This window comes from Onychostruthus taczanowskii, unplaced genomic scaffold (assembly GCF_017590055.1).
Source record: "Onychostruthus taczanowskii isolate IOZ18803 unplaced genomic scaffold, ASM1759005v1 scaffold80, whole genome shotgun sequence".
In the NCBI taxonomy this organism is placed as follows: Eukaryota; Metazoa; Chordata; class Aves; order Passeriformes; family Passeridae; genus Onychostruthus; species Onychostruthus taczanowskii.
Window position 1 is genome coordinate 582,809 of NW_024505893.1, and position 21,626 is coordinate 604,434.

The window sequence follows — 21,626 nt, forward strand, 5'->3', positions numbered from 1 at the left end:
GAAGTCTGTGGGTCAATAATTTAAATGTGAGTGAAGCTATCTCTTTCTAGCATGTCTGATCTCCTCTCCTCTGCCTTCAAATTTTTTTAGCATTCAATGTCTATTACAAAATTAGATTCCCCAGCGAATATTTGCTTTAGCTTCACTCAGAAAACTTGCTGTTGAAAGAAAGAAACTGTAAATAACTCTCCAGCTCGGGCACCCTGGCCAAGTGCCTTATGGCATTTTTCTCTTAGAATTTAATTTGTTCCGTGATTTAAGGTGCAGCATTCACACTGAGCCGAGAAGCCTCTGTTCTTCCTCTCATCACTGTCTCTATCATGGTCAAATGAGCACTTATGGTGTGCAATGAGACTTCTCCACATTATTAATAACAGCTCTGACCTATGGGGATCCTGCTTTTTCCTGGCAGGGGAAATCTGTCTGCGATGGCCTAGGAGCAATTGCAGCTCTTGGTGCTTGCAGGTGAGCATCAGTCAGTTTTATGCACTCCACAGTTCTGCACAGCCCCTGCCCCCTCAGCCAGCTAAGAACACAAAAGGCAGAAATATATTTTCCAGCCTGGCTCAATCAGGAGGTGTAAGTGGGCCATTGCAGGGAAAACGCTGCAGTGCAGCTGCTTTGAGTCGTACCTGATGTTCAGAGGGATAAAAACACTTAATTAGCACTCTACTTCCTTCAAGTTTCTGTGAGAATCCTATAAACCAATTTCAAACTGGAGCCACGGGCTGGCTCACAGGCCAGCAGAGTGACAAACACCCAGGGAAGATTTGAGGGGTCTTTTCACAAATTCATCAAGCTCAATCTCTATAACTGAAGGTTTTTGATGTGTGCATCTTTTTATGTTTCCTTAATGCAATCTGCCTGCAGGAGAAGTTTACATTCAAAAGCTATTGGAATTCAGAGGTATTTATCACGTTTTCAGACTTGTTTTTTCTTTTTTGAAAGCTGAAAAATTATCCCAGCCTGCATGAGAGTCTACTGTTGCTACCTTTTAAATATAACAAACCTTTTAGGTATTTAAACTGAGCAAGAAATGATTAAAATAAGAAGAGACCTGGGTTACAGTGATAATTATGCTCAAAATTTCTACTGTCAACATTGTGATGAAGTTTTAATCAGCATTTTGAAAGCAAAGGACAACATCTAGCTTTAGTGTTTTGAGCAGTACATTTTAGGTTTCAGAGGGAAGATGTGTGCCATGTGTTTTAGAACTGCAAGGGGTTGGCTGTAGGGCAGCCCTTTGTTCTCATGGCAAGTGCGTGGACAGAAAAATAAGCTTTCAGCCCAGGGATGCTTCAGTTAAAAGCATGCAGGTTTAGCTTGTGAAATCCCACTGTTCAGCTGCCATTTCAACCCTGCTAGCCCATATACAGGAAAAACATCCTGGAGAGATTTCCCCACCATGTGATTTAGGATTCATTTTCTGGTATATCCCACCCACATGATGAACAGCGCTGTTACCTTCCCAGTCCTGATGAAATTCTCTCCTGAATCTTCCAGCCCCTGGGTTGAGGGACATGTTTTGCTGTCTTTGGGAAGACAAAAGAAGACCCAGTTGCATGCCAGTCTGAGAAAATGTTACTCATATAAGACCTTTAGGGCTCTTTCAACATTTTTTAATAAAACCTCTTACTTCATCTCCCACGTAACGGGGAGAGCTTTCCTACACATGCCCTCAGTGGTGGTGAGGTGTTGCTGTTCACCAGAAATTATTGTAATGAAGAGGTGATGCCTGATACTGACTGTGGGACAGGGAACCTCTCTGTTTCTGCACATCCCACTGCAATTTAGCCTTCCCTGAGGCAGAAACTCTTGCTGGTGTCTGCTGGAAAACATGGCCTGCATAAAGTAATGTTGACTGCAGTGTGGGTGCTGGAGAGGGCAATGAGACAAAGCTTGATAGGAGATACCCTGATGCTTGAAACAGGCAGCTCATGAGAAAAGGCCAAACAAGAAATCTCCCTTGGCCCTGGTTGTGATCCCAAATGAGCTGACACAAACCAAGCACGGTCCTCTCAGTACTAAATTCCTTCTGCTCTTTCACCACTTCCCTTGTCCAGCTCTATGCCAAGAAGGTTAATTCTCAAATATTTCAAGAAGAAGCTGCTTGCCTGTACGGTGCCTATTTTTCCTTTCATGTGCACTGGTTTCATTCCAGCCTCCTCTGGGCTGCTCCAAGTCATCTGGGGAGTTGGGGGCACTTGGCAGCAGTAGCTGCTCGTGCTGCTGGAGACCTCACTCAGCTCTGTTTGCTGCACCTGTGCTGCATTTGTTGATGAAAGAAGAACTGCAGTGTCACTGCCATGGTGGCCTGTGCATTCTTGGGGGACCAGCTGGCCTGGAGGAATGACATAGATTCTAGGACTTGTCTGCAATGAGCTGTCTTGTATCCTCCAGAAAGCTCCTGCCTGCATTTTTTATCATGGAGATCCAGCTCTCTTAGTGAAAGACTATAGGTTGCCATTATCCTTCTCTTTCCTTACCGTATTTCTTCTTTTTTTCCTTTTTTTCCCCCTTTTCCTTAAAACAAAAACAAAATAAAACAACAACAACAACACCAAAAAAACCCCACTAAGCAAAGCCAAAAGCAAAGAAACAACAAAATCTTCAAAATAATGCTGTCTAGCTGTCTCAAGATACCACTGCTGAACTCACCTTGGCAAGCTCCACATGGTTAAAAGACACTTTTGGCAGCTTCTTGCTGCTGTTCTTAAAAAAAAATTTAAAAAGAGAGCTGCAATTTTTGGTTGGTTAAGCCCATAAAATGCCCAGGTGAGATTGCAATGCTGTTTTTTAATGTTCCCAAAAGGGGCTGGTGCTATTTTTCAGGACATGTACTGCCCATCTTGCAATTGGTAGCAGACAATTAACATTCAAATGTCTCATTTGGGAAAAATTGCAAATTACAGTGGCTAGGAAGCTGTAAATTAGAAGTAGCACAGCCCATTATTCCCAGGCCTATTTGTGTGTCAGAGTGCACTGCTAAGGCTTGATTATCCTTTCCAATCTTCCCTACCTGCAGAAAGGAGCTGTGTGTGAGAGGCTGGGTTTGGTCTGGATAGCTCATGTAGTGTTTTTCCTCTCTGTCTTTGACATTTTCATTATTTCTTGATCTCCAGGATGCAGAAGATTTCATTTTATCCCAGAACTGATGTCCTCATCACAGCATGGAAAGTCAGCCACGTGCCATTTATTGGTAGACAAAGATTTTTGTCTTTCTGCCAGTCCTCGTTCTGTGAGGCCACATTCAGCCCCACAGCCATTGCAACTCCTGTTTTGGGTTGCAGTCCCTCTTCCAGAAGTTTCTCCTTTTTGGACACATAACTATGTATATTCAAGCCAGTTCTGACCCCCCACCCTCAGTGCCCCAGATATCTTGGTATCACAGCCTCATCTTATCAGTCTCTGCAGACTTGCTGGATTTTGCTTCATTTTCCAATTTTATCTGCGTCATCTCCCAGAGCACGGCCGAAAGCAGCAAAGAGTTCTGGGCATATTCCTGCTCTTCATGTCACCTCACCAGGGCTGCTCTGGCTTCCCCTGACTGGTTTCTTCTTGATATTTGTCAGGTAGGCAGTTCTTAACCTGTTTATTTCATGCTTTATTGATGCTACCTAGTACAACATTTTAAACCCAAATATCATTTCATACTAAGTCAAAAGCGCTCTGACAATCTAAGCCTATTACATCTGGACAGTTCCCTTTATCAACAAAATTTGTAATCTCATCACAGAGTGAAATCAGGTTTGCTTGACAAGGCCTATTTTCCATGAAAACCAATTGATTTGCCTTGTATTCCCTTTAATTCTTCAGAGAATAGATCCTGTAGGGAGATTTTTACAGCATTGTCCTGGATTGATGTTATTTATCCCTTTCACTCTGCTTATGGTTTTACAGTTTTGTCAAATTGTTGCTAGCCTGCAGTGCTGTGCTGGGCTTTTCTTCTCTGGGAAGACAGAAGCGGGAATTTCTTGGAAACCAGAGTCCCAGCTGTGCCCCAGAGCAGGGGATCCCATGGGAAGGAGTTTGAAGGGCAAAGTGGCTTAGGTAAAGCTGATGGGTCTTGAAGGACAGCGTCCTCCAGGTGCAAGAATGAGCCATCCTGATGTTGATGACCCACAGGACACCTCCAACCAAGACACTAGGAATCAGGAAGCAGACCAGGGAACAGGGAATGCTCTTTCTCTTCATCCCTTAATGAGGGAGAGTTTATTGCTGTCCTCAGTCTCCTGGACTAGGCAAGCCAGAAAAATCCAGATGAAGGTGTTCACATTGATGGGAACTAAGGCTTTAAATACAACTTCATACTCCGTGTCACTTCAGCTTGCTTTTTTTTTTTTTTCAAAAAAAAAGTCAGTTTTTACCCAACTTAATTAACAGAATGATCTTGTGTGTTATAACCCTTTGTCTTTGCTGGTGAGCTACCAAGATTTCCACAGCCTAGGGAGGGAGACAGGCTCAGAGTAGAGGGGACATTAAAGGGGAATGTCTTGCAGCAGTGCTGTGCTGGAGGCTGGGACTGCTGTCCATGTCAGAACCCAGGACATCCCTCTGGATGTCCTGGAAGGATCAAAGCCCTGGCAGGGGGTTGGAGACCCTGGCATGCAGCCAAAGACCCCCGTGGCTTTGAGTTTGACCTATGGAGCAAATTACCAATGTTATATGAAGAATTACAGGTCACAAAAGTCTAAGTAGCATAACAGTAGTTGTCACAGGGTGAAAGGTGGAATTTTGAAGAATTTGACTATGGGGGTCTAGGGACAAGATGGAGGAATCTGGGCGTTGTCCTGTCCTTCTTCCTTCTTCTTCCTAGCCTCCATCTTCTGGGTGACGGTGGCATTTTGGGATTGGTTTAAAGTAGAAAGTCACTGTCTAACATAGGTGATAGGTATTGGAAAATAATTGTAAATATCAAATACGTAGTTTGTAGTACAAAAGACAACACCAGCCCTGTGGGTGGGGAGTGTGCCTCAGACCGACCTGCAGAACAGATCTTGGCAGGTCAGACAGAAAATGTTTTAGATAAAAAAATAATAAACAACCTTGAGAACTACAGCCAAAGACTTCTGATTTCTTCCTGGGCAGCTGGGTTGTGGAAAAAAAGACTTTTAACACACCTTGGGATCATCTCAGAGAGAAAACCCCGAGATCCAGGCAGGGCTGAAATGTTTTTGCTGTTCAGGTTCACGTGTGGCTTGATTGGGTGGGCTGGGTCAGACCTGGGTGCTGAGATCCAGCCAAGCTACAGAGGTGGGAACGTGGTGGATGGAGAGGCTCTGCTGCTAAATATATTTTATTGTGGGTTTTTTTACAGTGGAATTGATTTGACTGGAAATTTCCCAGCAGGTTTGCTTATGTGTTGCATAGGAGTAGTAAAGCAGAGGAGGAAAACGATGAAAGGTTTCACAGCACAGTCTGAGTGGCTCTGGAGTCTGCATTTTCCAGGTTTCTCAGACTGAAGAGTGCAACCTCAGCATGTCTAAGTGTCAGAGGGGGTCATTACAAACTTCTGGAAGTGCCTGCAAGAAGGTTTGCAGCCCAACTAAGCACCTCATCCAAGCAGGCTCTTGAAAGACTTCTTATGACTCTTGCTGCTAAAAAAAAACCTGCTGGGAAGGGAACTGCAGCAGTAAATCCCCACAGCAATCAGAGCTGGTTGTTCTTCATCACAGGAGTTGTGACAGAGGTGTAATTGTGTGTGGTGTGAGAAGAAATAGATAAGGATGAAAACACTTCTCTTTTTTTAAATTTAAGTGGTCTGTAGAAGGTAACGTCATCACTTCTTTGTCATTCTCTGCTTATTTTATTTGGCATCTGCTGTCCATTCATCTTCACTTCAAGGTTTATCTGCAAAAACTTCATTTCACTGTGTCTTGTTTTTTTTTTTTTTTACCTTTGAGAAGCAAAGCATGACAGAGTCAAGATGAAACCAAACCTCCTTGTCTCACTTGTCTCATTAACATTTGCAGCTGCAAATTTTGGAAATCATGAGTCCTTAATATTCCTTTAGCATTTAAACATAAAATTAAAAACTAACCAATGGAGTCCAATTTGTAGTTTGAAATTAAGTTAGAAAATTAAATGCAACTTTTTTGGTCTAGCTTTTCAGCTGCTTCATCATGTACTAATTAGCAGGAGCTGTAAAACTCTTTTTCTCTATAAAACCATATAATTCTGTTAGCTGAAGTTTTAAATTACACTTATTGCTTCATTTGCTAAAAATACATACATATATATGTACACAGATACATAGAAAGTGTGACTACTTGCAGAAGATAAGTTGATTTCTCTTTAGCCTTATATTCCAATACAACTTATGTGCCTTAGGAGATAAAAAGATTGATTCCTGTGAATGGATTTTTACAAAATAATGTTTGGATAACTAGCCACTGTCTTAAAGAGTAAGAACAGTTAACACAAGTGAATGGAAATAAATATTTCAAAGTTGTCTGCAAGTGTGAAACATTTTAATTTTGGAATTCACAGCATAAAAGGATGCTCAGAAACTCCCTGCAGTTTTCCACACAGAACTGATGGCTGAAGAGATCCAAGCCCACAGACCAATTGATGTTTCTTCTTTCTGTCAGATTGGCGCGTGTTGCTCGCACAGATCAGCCTCTCCCCACGTCTTTGTCACAGGAGGGAAGGCTCAGCAAACAGAGCCTGCTTGTCCTCTGCCCAAAGGTCAACGAGAGCTGGTGGCAGTGGATCCTTTTCTGTTCTGCTGGGGTTGAGTGGCTCATGGAACCCAAGCACAGCAGGAAAAGGCTAAAACGTGCTCTCTGGATGAGCAGGACAGACGCTGCTCAGTGTCTGAGTGGGAACTGCTCATGCAATATTCTGTTTTCATAGTAGAGGAAGAATTTATGTTTTTTTTTTTCAAAAGGACTAAAACCTTATTTTAAAAAAGCAACCTATTGATGTTTGTTTTATGTTGGGCCCTTCTGGGGGCTCCCTGAATGATGGAAACCCTCCTGTAGCAGTTCTGTGCCAGGAAAAAGGAGACACATGGGACTTTTTAGGTCTTCAGCTTCTTCTTTATTATCTTATCTAAAGTTTTGCACACTGTTCACACCAGGTTCAGTGCGCTGGAAAAGCACCGCAAAATGCCCATGAGATGTACAGTTTCAAGGTCTTTTAAAGTTGTCTCATCCAATTAACTCTTAACACATACTTTATTTCTACTTATCTACCAATAACTCATCTCTTGACTGTCCACATAACCTCTGCACTGTGCTTTCCTTGACCAATCACTCTGTGCCACCAACACTGCAGAAAATTGAGTAGATGAAGAACAAGAACAAGACAGGGACTACACCCAAATTCCTCCATCTTGCTTGTTATCTACACCATACTAAAAATCCCAAAACCTAAATTTCTCACCTAAGTGACATACTATACTACTCTCTATTATCTATTTCACGATTTGGTAGATTCCAGTCTATCTCACAGTCTTGGAAGTCCTCTCCATGGGCAAAGGTTAAAGGCAGTGTTTCTCTGGGGGTCAGAAACCCTCAGAGCAGACAGAGAAATGCTCCCTGTGCCCTGGGTTCCCACAACAACTCAAAACCCAAACAAACACAAAAAGTAAAAACCAAAGCACAAAAGGTATCATGGTTGAAATTTTTTCTCACCAGGCACTTGTATCCTGGTTTCATGGTTTAAGTGTTTGGCTATCCAAGCTCCATGCTGGTGTATTCAAAGCTTTTTTATGCTGGTGGCATTCAAAGCTTTTTTGTTGATGCAAGCCACATCAGTAACAGTGGAGAAAATCAAAGGAACAGAGGAAGAAAGAAAAAAAATGAATTCAGAAGAAAGAAGTGTAGAAAGGAGCAGGAGATTTTGGTATTTCAGCTCCTGCCTGTACCTGAGCATTTGAAATTCATAGGCACTCAGCTGACATTCCACAAACAGCAGTACATTTCCTTTCACTCAGTTTTTGAATTCTCCAGAGGTAACAAGTGTTGCAAACAGTTCCTGGGTTTAGTTCTATTGTGTGTGGTGAATGCATACAGCACACCCACGATTAAGCAGAGAAATTGAAGTCAAAGCAGGATCTAGTTACACATTCAAGATGTATCTTCTGCTCCCTCCAATATATTCATTACCTGGTATTGTTCCACTGCTGCTTTCATCAATAGACATTGTACAATAACAGTAAATTGGCATCCATGGGGTTATGCAGAGTTGATAAGTCCCTCATTATTCACTGGAATTCCTTTGGAAAGGGTGAGTTTCACCATTTCTCTGCAGACTGGGTGCAGGTGGGGCCAGGGTGTGTCAAAGGCTCTTCCAGGAGAAGCTGGAATTACGCTGTAGCTGTTGCTTTGTCCAAAAATCTGTGGTTAGAAGGGAGGCACTGAACTGTCCCACCCACCGGCGGGCGATGGCTGCTAGGCCTCACACCTGGGTTGCCACGGGAAAGGACACATAAACCTTGGGAGAACTCAAGTCTGGGACCTCAAAGAAAAACTATTGCCAGGAAAGACACAGAGCTTATAAAGAACAGTGCCTGCCTGGAGTTTGATAGTAAAAAACTTCTGCAAAAAGATGTCTTCTGTGCGAGCACCAAAACAGTGAGCTCCTGAGTGACGGGGGAGGGACTCTGGAGAAGACTTCAGTCCCGGCTGGTTTTGGTTGGAAGGTATGAGCGTGATTTGTAGGGTGGCTGGTTTTAGGTGTGTTAAGGGTGTTTTTAGGCGTGTTAAGGGCGCTGTGTGGCCACAGCTCCATTTTGACTGGATGGCAGAAGGTGCCATGGGGTAACTGCTGGTGGGCTGGTGACAGGGCTGAGGCACACAAACTGCTGGAGGCACATTTGGCTTTTCCCAAGCCAAGAGCAGCAGGAGTAACCAGGCCAGTAGAGCCTGGGAGCACCTGCTCTGAGTTTCTGCACCATGTTTTTCCAGGAGAAACTTCTCCTTACATTCGTCTCACCCCTGACCCAGCACCCAGGCCCACATCGGTCCCAAATATCACTGAGGCAGCTTTGTGCCAGCTATCTGTGCAAGGCTGGGAAGTGGGAGTAAATCCTGCACCTAATCCTGCCCAGAATTATCCTCATGGAGACAGCTGTAGAGCTTAAGATGGTGTTCAGTCACAGGTTTTTTTTGTTAAAAATCTTTCCAGAAAGAATTTGTCTTACACACCTGGGAATAGTCCCATTCATTCAACTGTGAGCCCCTCTCCCTGATTTTGGAGAATTCCCCATTTTCCAAAAGCTGGAGAAAGAGCTTTTTTTCTCCTCCAAGACTGGCAGATCCTACAGCTGAAAGTAGAAAATTGGTTCATATTAATATGTGAACATTTTAATTTATGCATCTGATTGATATTATTCCGTAATTAAATTATATTCCCATGGTGCGTATAACATCAGGGTTGTAGTAATACAAATAATTAGTAATTAGCTCTAATCAGATCAGTTAGCAAATGCCAGATTCCAGATGAATAAGCTGACCAACAGTGTCTGTGGTGAGGAAAGCCAAGAAAGAAGGAAGAAAAGATAATTTGTGTTGATGGATAAGGGAGGAAGAGAAAATAACAGGAAATCCATTTTCAAGAGAACTCCTTTGCCAAAGAAAACAAGAATGCAGCCTTTAAAGATGCTCTGGGCCATGAGCCTGCAGCTCAGCTGCTAGAAGACATTCCACTCTGACCTCTCACAGCCTGCCCTGAGTCCCTCCCAAATGCCTCTTACGATGTTTTGGTGCTGGACTGAAAGAAGGGCCAGTCCCGAGGCAGGCACAGGGCACCTTCAGCCAACAGAACATTCCTCAGCTGCCCCCCAGCTGACAGCTCCCTGGAGATGACAAGTGATGATGGCACATCAGTGTCTGCCTCAAAATGCCTGTGGCACCTTGGCCTGGGAATTTAGGAATGGGTTTCTGCTGAGCTGCTCCCACTGCCTCCAGGCACTGCAAGGGGGCTTAGTACAACTAACACAGGGCCATGGACAATTTCTCCAAGAAAGAAGAATGAAATATAAATTTCATGAATGAAGAATGAAATACAAAATTTCTCTCAAGAAGAATGAAATATAAAAGTCTGTAAATGGGACTTCCTATCTGAGAGGTTAATACTGCAATCTGAACAGTTGTTCTTGGCTCAAACCAGAAAAATATTGTGCTTTCCCTGTTCTCTCAAAAAAAAAAAAAGAAACAAACAAAGTGTTTAAAACAATTTCAGTCTGGATCTGTCAAACAAAGTCAGTTAGAAAATTCAAGATGTGCTCTTGCCAGCCGAACTGCACTTGGACCAGTACCAAATATTTCAGACAAATAATTTCTAAAGAAAGTACCTGGCATTGCATCTCCAAAACATCAGTGTGAAATATTCTGTGATTGTGAAAGGGTTTTGCTTTATGTTTTCTCAATTGTAAAATGTCCTTGAAATGAACACTTTCCTGCAGCCAAACGTCTCTGTGTTTAAATGCTATTTTATGATGAAAAATGTTCTTAGCAAACACAAAACAACTGTTGCTGTGTGCCAAGTTAATGCCAACAGGTTCTTCTCTTCGAGGGCAGCAGGAAAATAGAGGTGTGGTAAATTGTCACACTTGCTACAGAGTTGGTTGAAGTCAGTGATGAATTAATGATCAAAGAAAGCCTGAACAGGGCTTCCTGCTGATCCTGCACCTGTCTTGTTAGCCCTGCACCTTGTTAGCAAGGGCTAACAACAAAATGATGTCTGGGGTGTACCAAAGTGTTGTTTAACCTTTTGTATCGACTATAAATGCTGACCAAAAGTAACCAAGACCCTCATTAAGTGTTATTTGCATATTAACTCTCACATCCCATAGAATGCACATGAAAAGAAAAAATTATATTCTTTACATGTAGGACCTCTGTCACCAACACCCAGCCTATGATATACACTTGTAGTTCTCTTTGGGAAGGACTAAAAATTTTTGTATAAAAAAGAAGGAATTTCACAGAAAAGAAAAATATTAGAGAAAAAAGGAGGAATAAAACAGGAGAAAAACACCTCTGCTTGCTCAGGATCAGTTGATGGACTTTTCCTCTCTTCTTCTCACAAAGGGATACTTTCAGGTCAGATTTTTGCCTCTAACTGCATTGGAACAGACCCAGAAATATTTTAATGTATATATCTAATAAATCTCTGTTACTATACCTTCTGTCCAGACACACTCTGCAGTTTATGTATTTATCACCAGAAACCTCTGGCTGCTTTCCCTTTGCTTCAATAAACCACACTATTTGTGAATCTGGGTTCTGGATGTTCTTACTGAATTGAGCCAGACCTATGGTATCAGTAAATCACAATATTCATGAATCTGTCATCATGAAAGTTCTTGTTGAACAGGACCAGACTCATAGTGCTGAATTGGTAATGAATGGAAATAAGGTCCATCTGCACCCAGCCCCTCAGAGCTCTGAGTGCCACCCAGAAGGTTTATTTTAGCCCAAGTTTCTGTGTGCTTGACTCAACAGGTGGTTGCTTGGGCTTTTATTTATTTTCTTTTAATTTGATGCTTCAACAAGCCACTGGCTGCTTGAAAGTTACAGCTGGGAGTTCACATTTCAGACTGTTTTCAGAAGTGCCACTGTAAGGCGTTATCTTAAAAGTCTTCCTCTTGCATGTTCAGCCTTCATTGAGATGTTTTGGTTTACTTATGGTTCAGTTTTGTGGGTTGCCACTGGTTACCAACAATTTAGTAATAATACAAGCTGTTGGTTCATTAAACTATTTTTGAAAGAAAGTCTATACTAGCTAGCCTATATTGGCTCCTTTGAGCATTTATTTACTTGTTGTGATCACTCTTGCTTCTTCAGTATGTCTCAAATTAGTAGAAAATAATGAATACACCAGGACTATGGCAGGTCTTCTAAAAACATGGTGGATAAACCAGTTCTTGGATGGAACAATGAAATGTAGCCCCAGGTACTCTAAGGTCCCATACACAGAACACCATCTTTAATCCTGGAGATTCTAGATGTCAGGATAACTACAGAGAGGTGGTAGATAACTTAGACTAGCTCTGAAGGCTTAGTAAAAGAGATTAAATCCATGGCCAAGCTGGATCAAGGCCTGCTCTCCTAGGGCTGTGTCCTTTATGTTGTAAAACAATGAGGGGATGCTGCTGAGGATGTGCTACTACCACTTCCATGCACAGGCACCAGTTCGACCCCACTAAGTGGCAGCAAAAGATGCACTGGGCAAAGGTAGAAGGGAGAAAAGAAGCAGCAAACAGCTGACTCAAAAATATAGCAGGGAAAGTCCAGCTCTCACAGCCTGCTGTCCCCTCTGCAGGTGATCATTGAGCAGCATTGCTGGTATTTTTATTGCTGGAGTTGCAGCCTGCTCCTTGATTGAGAACAAAATTGATTTCCCTTTCTCTTTCAGCATTTCACATATGCCTGTATGTGAGTAGGGATATGCATGTGTAGAGGTACCTGTCTGTATGTATATAAATGTATGGATGCGCACCTGCACCTGTAGAGCACTAAGAAAGCAGGAGTCTGAAAGAGGAGTCTGAAACACCACTGAGTGTTCTGGAAGGACAAATTGAATGTGTATGCAAACACCTGACCTTGTTTTGGGGAGGGAGGGCTGCTCTATTCCATCTGGTGCATCACTTCAGATGCTTTTCCTCTGCTCAAGCTCAGTCTGTTGCTTGCAAGGAAATTCTTCAGAGGGAGGGTTTTGACCAAAGCAACACCGAGTTATCAGCCAAGAGAAGGTGGCTTTCTTCCCAGCCACACGGCACTCTGGCTGTGTGCATTCATAAACTGGATGTAGCAAATTACAGATCCTCTCCTACCTCCCACCTCACAACATCTCACTCACGGAGCCTTTTCCTCCCCTTTGCTTCCTCCTGCAGATCCTGAAGTGTAAATCACCTGGTTGTAAGTACACTTGGGCATGTCCAAAGAGGGAAATGTGGTGGCACGAAGGAGCACCACCCACCTTCTGACAGTTGTGTGGAGCAGGCTCCCCAGAGCTGCCTCATGACTAGTAAACAGCAGACATATGTTGTGCTCACCACACAGCCTTAAGCTTGTAACAGTGCTGGCAGCTCCTGCTCTCCTTCCTTTGGCACCGCTGTGATCCTGATGTCTGCAGCACTGAGTCATGCCACCATGTCTGGAGCAAAGCCCAATGTTCTTTTGTGCACAAGGGGAGCAGGACCGTGTGCTCTGGTGACCTGACTGCCTGACCATGCTTTGTTGAGGGTGTCACTACAGCAGCATCTGTGAGCAAAGGCATGAAGCCAGCAGAGAGTATCATTTGCACTGGCTGATATTGAGAGATGCTGGTGCAGGCTGCTGAAATGGGCTGGGTTGGTTTAATCGAGAAAACTCACACTGTTCTTGTCACCCATCTCCACCTCTGCCTCCTATGTTGGATTTGAAGATCTCTAAGCCAAGGATAGATATTTAGATTGCATCTTGCCCTGAAGAAATCTCCCAGGTGCAGCCGTTCTGCAGATTCTCATCCTGTGGTCTTGCCTTACTCAGACAAGTGAAAGGATCTCTGAGATTGGAGCCACTTCCTCCACAGATGTGGCTTATTGTGCCCTCTGACTGAGGTTCCAGCAGCCTGAGTGCATGTTCTTTGATATCTAAAACACAGGGCACTCTCTCTTTGTGCCCTTTCTCATATTCTCCTTACAGTAAAGTTCATAGGCACTTAATTGCATTACATTTTTGGCTGCCTTTGAATTTCCTTTGCAAGTCAGCAGGTGGCATTTCCCAAATTGTGAGAGATGCGTGGCAGCCAGCCCAGAGAAGGTGGCTGTCACTTCCTCTGCTGTTTTACCCTTGTTGTACAGTGATGTTCCCAAGCTATGCCCTCTTGTTTCCTCAGCAGGGAGCTCTTGCAAGCTGGCTCTGTGGTGGGAATTGCCTGGATGATGGGAGAAATTAATTTCAGACTGAGCTATAAAAATCCTCAAGGCTAGGAGATTCCCAAATGAAGGCTAAAAAAATCGATGGAGGTACCAGGGAGTTATGAAATCCTGTCAGGTGACAGATGCAATATTAGTCTCTGACCCAGCAAATTATTTGCTGAGTGTCTCTGTTCCCTTAAACTGTGAGTCTTTCAGAAAGAAGGATTTTTTTCTTCCCTCTCAGTGGATCTTCAGCCCTCCTCATGTATTTTTTGAGGCTAATCCACAATGACATCCTACATTATACAGTTATGTTGGAGCTTTTTGACCCTGGACTTAACAGTTTGGAATTTTTCCTTGCAGCTGATCTTAGGTATCACAACAGCTTGTCATCTGGTTAAAGACACCAGTGCCATTTCTTTAACACCTCCTCACTGAGCCAAAATGACAAAAGCTCTCACTTCAGAAAGGCTTCTCTCCTCTCTCTCTGGGGAGGAAGAGATCTACTGTAAACTAAAGATGTCCCTGTATCCAAACATAGGAACTCACTGCATATGGACCATTCCTGCTCTCCCCAAGGATGAGGAGAGATTGACCACATGGGGTGAACTGGTGCTGTCTCAGAGAGAGCAGGTGTTGGTGGCAGTTTCTTGTCTCCATGCCATAGACTTAGAGGATTTTAGACGTTTCGATGATTGTATCTGCTCTGCCAACCAGAGATGTTGCAGCAGGCCATGACAACATCACTTTTCTTAGGAAGACGCAGGTGCCTGTTCAGCTCCTCAGTGACCCACAGCTCAGACAATCAGCAAACTGGATCCCTACTAAGGCACAAAAACCATCACTGGGAGCTTTATCCCCACTCCCATCTGCAGTGAGGCCCAGGTCCACCTCCCCAGCATGCAAACCCCCTTCAGCTTCCTTGCTCATCACCCTGGACTGCCATTCCAAGTGCCAGCTCCATGTCACAGCGCGGGTTGCTTTGGGATGTGAAGCACAAGAACATCAGCTTCCAGCCAGGTGATGTTTCCAGGAGTGCTCCTGCTATGCAGGTCTTTCACACAGTGCTGATGTTCCTGTTTGCTGCTCACTGAGGGGTCCTGGGGACATGGAAAGCTGAATTCCCTGTGTTTGGAATGCTATTTTTAAAGCTACGTGCAAGGGCCTCTATGGCCCTTGCATGTAGCTTTAAAAAGTATTTTTATGGCTGCCTTTGTGGGAGAGTTTTTCCTAGCTCTGGAGCTGGCTTTTGCCTCTCAGGTTAATATTCAGCCAGAACAATCACCAAAGATCATAAGGCAGAGTCCTCAACCATAAGATTGGTCTTAAAATTACACTACTATTATTGTTGTTAGGCTTGCTTAATGACCTTACAGTACCTGTATTTGCTTTCTGATTTTTTGGAACTCCAGGTATACTTCAAATCAAGGCTGGGAAATACTAGTTCCTTTCCCTTTAAGTGAATAATCACTGGTTTTTTTATTCAACACCATGAACTCTAAACCTCAGGCTTTATGAGAAAAACTGACTGATTTCCCACAAATCATGCATAATACATATGCAGAAGGGACTAGGAGTACATTGCCAGTCTCCAGGCTTTGTTTATAGCCCAACAACTTGCCATCTAATGTGGATGGAATCCCTGTCTATGGCAGGGGGGTTAGATCTAAATTATTTTTAAGCTCCCATCCCACAAAAATCATTCTATGGTTCTGTGAATTCAATGCCAAAAAACCTGTCAGTGACTACAACAGGCTTTTGGGTCCAGGGACAGGATGAGATGGTGCATGCAAGCACCTCTTGAGGTAGCTGCACTGGGTGTCCTGGGCCAAGTTTCATTCAGTCTAAAGCTTCACATCCACCCCAAAAAAGCGTCACACAAAGCACCAGTAGCTGTATACCATGTGTTTTAATAAACCGTGTAGCTACCAGAAAAATAGGATTGCATGTGTTTGTTCTCCCCCTCCCAGAACAAAAGAAGTCAAATTCAAACCAAAATAATGGAAACCTAAAACAAGAGAAAAAATCTGTCCCAGAGCAAAGATGACACACAATACAGAGCTGGAGGAAAACACCTTTGATGATATTCTTGTTCAAAGAAACCATGTTTGTAAAACACGAGGCAGTTGAGTAATAAAATGGTCACTGATTTGATTGGTTTTCCCCTCTCTGTGTATATATATATGTAGCTACATATATATGTCTATGCTGTTACACCCTGGGGTGGGACGAAATGGTTAGGCAAAAAAATAGTTGAGTGCAGGGAAATCTGTAAGACAAAAAAACAGTTGAGTGTGGGGAGCAAGTAAAGAAAAAATAAATGTATCATTTCAGTCAGTGAAGGAAAGACAAGGTTCAATTCCCCTACAATTTACCACTGCTCTGCTTATTGGGGAACAGACTTGTCTCTCCATGGCTATGCCGTGTCCCTGATGCACAGCAGAGCTGTGAGCTTCTGATCTGAGTGGTATTCACTGGTCTGTGTATGAGCAGGACCCCAGAAATGTATGAAGCATTCCTTTCTCTGGTTAATTCCCATGCTTTACCGTGATTTTTTTTTTTTTTAATTAAAAACTTATTAGTATTTCAGTTTGCATTTTTCCCCAGGTTTCTTGCACTGACTGCTGTGCAGGTCTCCACGGCAAGGTGGAGCAGCCCAGATGAGCAATAATGCCACAGTAAAGTGCTGTTATCACAATGTGACTGGATGGAGGAATTAATTTTACAACGGGTCTCACATTACTTCAAAATTGCACTCTGTCTGCAGAGCCGAGCCATGCAGTTGTAACCTCAGCTGCTCTTCACTGAGTGGGCCTGTGGGGCACACCTTAATCCAAAAACAAGCAAAGGAAGTAAAAATGTTTTTAATTTCCTTTTCTCCTTCCATGGAAACCTACTCCCAACAAGAAGAGTAGGCAATACCACTCTACACTGAGGTGTCTGATTCACTCTTAGGCAAACGAGTCCTGCATTCAAAAGACAAAACAAGCCATGTTCTTCCTCTTGTTTTTATATTGCTCTTTCAGAGAACCAGTCGCTGTCCGTGCTTTCCCAGATCCCAGTGCCGTGCTTAACAAGCAAATTAAGCACAAGCTCATGCTGGCTGCAAAGTTCAGGTGACCAAGAAGGTAATAAGAGAACAGCTCAGTTTGCCAGATGCTTGTAAACACCATATTGAAAAGAAGGCAAAGGCAAAACACCCTTCTCCACACTTCCCCCATCTTCCTTCCTTTTATTTTTTCTTCTTTTCATTCTTTGTCTCTCTTTTGCTCTTTCTTTCCCTTTTTTGTACAGGGGTTGATGAAGATAAGCAAGACTTGTGCATCACAAATGGTGGAACTTCCCCCAGCCCCTCCAGCCTCCCACCCTACAACAATGCACAAGCCCATCTCATCCTGTACCTGCCCCCAGAAAGTGTTTGTCTGTTTTTGGAAAACCACGCAGTCTGATGTGCTGGGGACTCCTGCAGTGCAGGAGCCGGGTTGGCTGGTTCTTCCCCCTTTCCTGAGGCTCATAGATGGTTGTTTTTTGACAGGTAGGCAATAAGAGCCACAGCTACCCCGACGTAGATGCCAGTTCCGATTGTGATGGACAGGACAGCCAGGAAGAGAGCTCGCCGGGAACTGGAGCTTGCGTGGTGGAAATCCCCCTTGGCTACTGCTTTGTTTGTCTGCAAGAGATACAACAACAACAATGCCACAGGTTTATTTGTTTTACCTGGTGAAATAAAGGTATGACTCTAATTTCTTGGCTGAAACAGGATCCTGGGATGTGACAGGTTAAACTGGAGGGCAATCAGACATTTTTTAGTCAAATGAGGTCGCTTGCACAGTTGAGAGGCGATGGAACCAGCAGCATCTCAAAGGAGGGTGTCATTTGTGGTGTGGTATCAAGCAGGGACACCTGGCAGGCAGTAAGAGATCTGTCAGCTACAAGACAGGTCTTGTATAAGCAAATGAGCTCCTTAAGTTCTGAGACAGCCTTTGTTCCCTCATTACAATGAGTGAGGGTACCTCAATGCTTTAATTGTATGTCTCCACAAATGATCGATGTGCTGGGACACTTTCTTGTTCAGAGCCATCTCCTGTTCTATTTTTGTCTTTGCTACTTTTTTTTTTTTTTAGTTTTGTTTGTTTGCTTGGTTTTTTTCTTTTTTTTTTTTTTTTATTTTATGTTTTTGCTATTCAAACCAATTTGTAGCAACCAAATGACAAGCTTCCACACATTCTAAAAACCCCAAAAACTGTTTGGCCCTTCTGTCAATGACTTTATTAGGAGAACTGTCTCTTCTCATTCATCAACCTAATTTTTTAAGCATAATGCTTTATGAATATTTCAGGCAGAAACAATATCAAACAATACAGGCGAGGCTGCAGGCTGGAGGGAGCTGTTTCAAAGCAGCAAGACAGAAATAACACAGGTTTACACACCTGCTGTCATGTCCTTTGGTTTAGGTGGGGAAGGCATCCTACTCACTCTGCAAAGCCTCTCTGCAGGGTAACCAAAGATTTCATGATCTTCTTGTCTGGAATCACCGAAGACTCAAAAGAAGATTTCTTTTTTAAAAAATGCCAGGGCCTTTTGGAATCATGTTAGGGGCTCTTGAAAGTGTTGGCAAGGAAAGCAGAGAAAGCTTTAGAAAGAGCTGGTCCTTCAGCTCCTCTCAGAGACTTTCCTCATGCACCTGCTGCCCACCACAGAACCTGTCTGGGTCTGGAAGGTTCTTGTTTACTGAAGTTGGACTGAGGTAAGTGCCCAGCAATGAACATTACAGAACTTTTGGATAAACCGAGGTTCGACCCCCCAAAATGAAGGGAAAGTTTAAAAATTATAGAACATTTTCAAATTGGCATTTCTGAAATGTCACTTTATGTAACAGAAAAATCTGCAACATTTGGGTTGACCTCTTTTAAATGAAACTTTGTAAAGTTTTAAACCAGCATTTCTTCACCTAAAAATAGATGGGAAGTCAAAGGGAAAAGAAACCATTAGTCAAAATGTCAAATAGTCTGAAAACTTGACAGTATATCTTGATTGCTTCAATAGAAGAGGTTGGATTTACCAAAAATAATGAGTTGGGAGACCCAAAAGGATTCAGAAGGCTGATTTTTCAAACACTAGTAGCCTTTTTCCTGATAGGATCTTCAGTGTAGCAACAACCCTGCTGAAAAAGAAAAGGGTTTTTTTCCTTGATGAACTCTTTGAGGACAGCCCTGACCTTTGTGAAAGGATTGGGTCTATGGTGAAAACCCAGTTTCCTGTTAAAATGCTCACCCAGACATAACCAGGTATCTTGTATTAGTCATGTGCTGCCATGAAATTTTTGAATTATGCAGCCCCAGACATTATGATAAAAAGTTAATTTGCTTGGGGAACACACCCGTGCCTTCACAGAAATTCTATTTTCCAACAAATTACATAATCTGAGTGCATTTTTTTTCCTCTTAACTGAATGCATATTTTGTAATTTAGGAGAATTAAATCCCTCCTATATGGAATTTTAACTGCAGACTGCATTGGTAAGGGCATATGGGAAGGACAATCTTATAGTTTTCCTTCATTCTGGTAAAAAAGATTTACATTGAGATGGAGAAACCAACCACACAGAATCAAGCTTTTGTCTGTGAAAGAGTAATCTGAAGGAATTTGCTTAGTAATAAGAAAATTCTTTGATGCTATTTCCTAATTAGCAAAACCCTCACATTACTACTCAACATCATTATATGAAAATGAAAACATTTCTGCAGGTTTAAGCTAAAAGGATCTGAAAATACTTACCAAACAAAATGTAACTAAGGCCAAAAGCAATAGTTTACTGTCTAGCAAATAGTGAACAGTTTTTCTTGATTTTTTTTTTTTTTTTAAGGGATCAGCTCTTTGGTGGTTTTAATCACTTTGAGAAGGTCCCTTGGTTTTGGGATGAATCTAACTGTCCCATTTCGTACCTGACACAAAGAAATTACATCCTGCTGAGTTTTCCACGAGAGATATCTGTGCTTTGGCAAAATCCATGAGGTCAAGAAATGTCTTGTGTAGATCAGACAGCCAAATCACACCCAGCTTTTCCATAGCTTTTTCAGCTACCTCTGTTTCAGAGAACAGTGTAGCCAAGACTGGTGCAAAAATGAAGACCCAAATGCTCTACCAACATGAGTTTAATTCACTACAGGCTCATCAAGCTACACCAGGTGTCTCAACCTTTTCTAATGCGCTTGAAAGTTGCTGCTAAAGTTAGTGTTCTTTCTGAACAAAACTGACTTATCTGTGGAGCTTTATAGTACTTCTGTCCACTTACTTCTTCCCTTCCCTGGCAAGGCTGTGGCTGGCAGCCAGATGATGGATATAACAATTTAATGCAGCTTTTGGGTAGGAGCAGGGGCACAGACTGTGATGAAGGTTGGGTGTTACAAGGCTGAAAATGGGGATTTTTGCAAATACCAGCCACCAATCAATCTTCTCTTTAGAGGCTTTGAAAGTAAGCCAGAAAAGTGAGGAGGGGTGGGGGAAGAAGGGGTGAGGAGATCTGGAAGGATTATCTTCCTTTTTTTTAAACTAAAATAATGAATGTCTTTTTAAGAAACACTTTCAAGGAACTTCCCTGGAGGTTCAAGTTGAGCTTCTGCAGACCAGATTCAGGGTGTCTCTGGGCTGCAGGTTTTACAGGCTGAGACAAGATGAATAATGTACAGCCAAGCAGCAAGGCTAAAACATTCTGCTGCATCCCACAGTGACTCATATATCATACTCTCAAAATCCCTTCTGGTACTCAGTATCTGCAAACAAGAAACACACTGATCACAATTATTAACCCTGCCTCATCTCCCCGAGGCTGGAGAGCAGGATTGGCTCCATGCAGGAGGAGAAGAGATCATCCTGACCTCTTTGGTCAGATGGTGAAAGGATTTCTTTTCACTTTATGGGAACAAAGAGCCAGAAAGGCCAGGGATGCACAGGCTCCACGCAGCCACTACCCAGATTCTGAGTTCCACTTCTTCAAGTGACATGCAAAAACAAAAGGCACAGAATGAGAAGTAGCTCGTACAGATGATGCTTCTGCTCCTGTATCTTCTATCTTTCTTCTAGTTAAACACTCTTTTTAACTTGCCTAAACTTGTACTTTTGCTGATCTCCAGTTGTTGGGCAGTAATTCCACCTTACACCACTTATTTCCACTGATGGTGAGAAAAAGACTCCAGTGTCTTTGCTAAAGACATGGATGGGGAAAGGGTGAAGTCAGGATCTGGCTCTGGACCTTGACAATGCCAGCAGGGAGGTGCCAGTCAGCTGGGGAAAGCATGGGGCTGACACTCAGCACAGGCATTGGGATGTGGCAGGATGGTTTTCAGTCCTGAGGAGAGCATCAAAGAGTCTCTGCAGTCCAGCCAAACAGCTCCACAGACAGAAATTATGAACTAAATAAAGGACAACTTGTTCTTTGCTCTGCCAGGTATTTGAAAATTCCATTATGCCCACTGTATAATGGAAAGTTCAGCCTGTGGTGGCAAAGAGCTCTTCCAGAAGTTTCTGTAATTTCAGCTGCAAGGATGGCCAGGGAATGGACGCAAGTCTCAAACAGACCTTCTCCATCTGGAACTTACTGAGGAAACAATGGGGAGCAGGTGTCACCTGAAATGCAAGTACTTCCAAACAGCTCCAAACAGTTTAAGCCCCTCTGTAGCTTAATCTGACCTTTCTTCATTCAACCTTTCAAGTGGCATTTCCTGCATTGTGAGCACCTCCTTCTTTTCCCTGCAATACCATGTTGACTTCCAGC

The 21,626-nt window shown here is 42.9% G+C and overlaps 1 protein-coding gene across 1 annotated transcript in view; it reads right to left on the minus strand.

Annotated features, from left to right (window-relative positions):
• Nucleotides 1–17,288: 17,288 nt before the first annotated feature.
• Nucleotides 17,289–21,626, minus strand: part of SYNDIG1 (synapse differentiation inducing 1) — a 48,444-nt gene continuing 44,106 nt past the window's right edge. Inside the window, exon 4 of the mRNA XM_041424148.1 lies at nucleotides 17,289–17,522. Within this exon, the coding sequence (XP_041280082.1) occupies nucleotides 17,364–17,522 (159 nt within the window). The 3' untranslated portion in view covers nucleotides 17,289–17,363. The remainder of the gene's footprint in view (nucleotides 17,523–21,626) is intronic.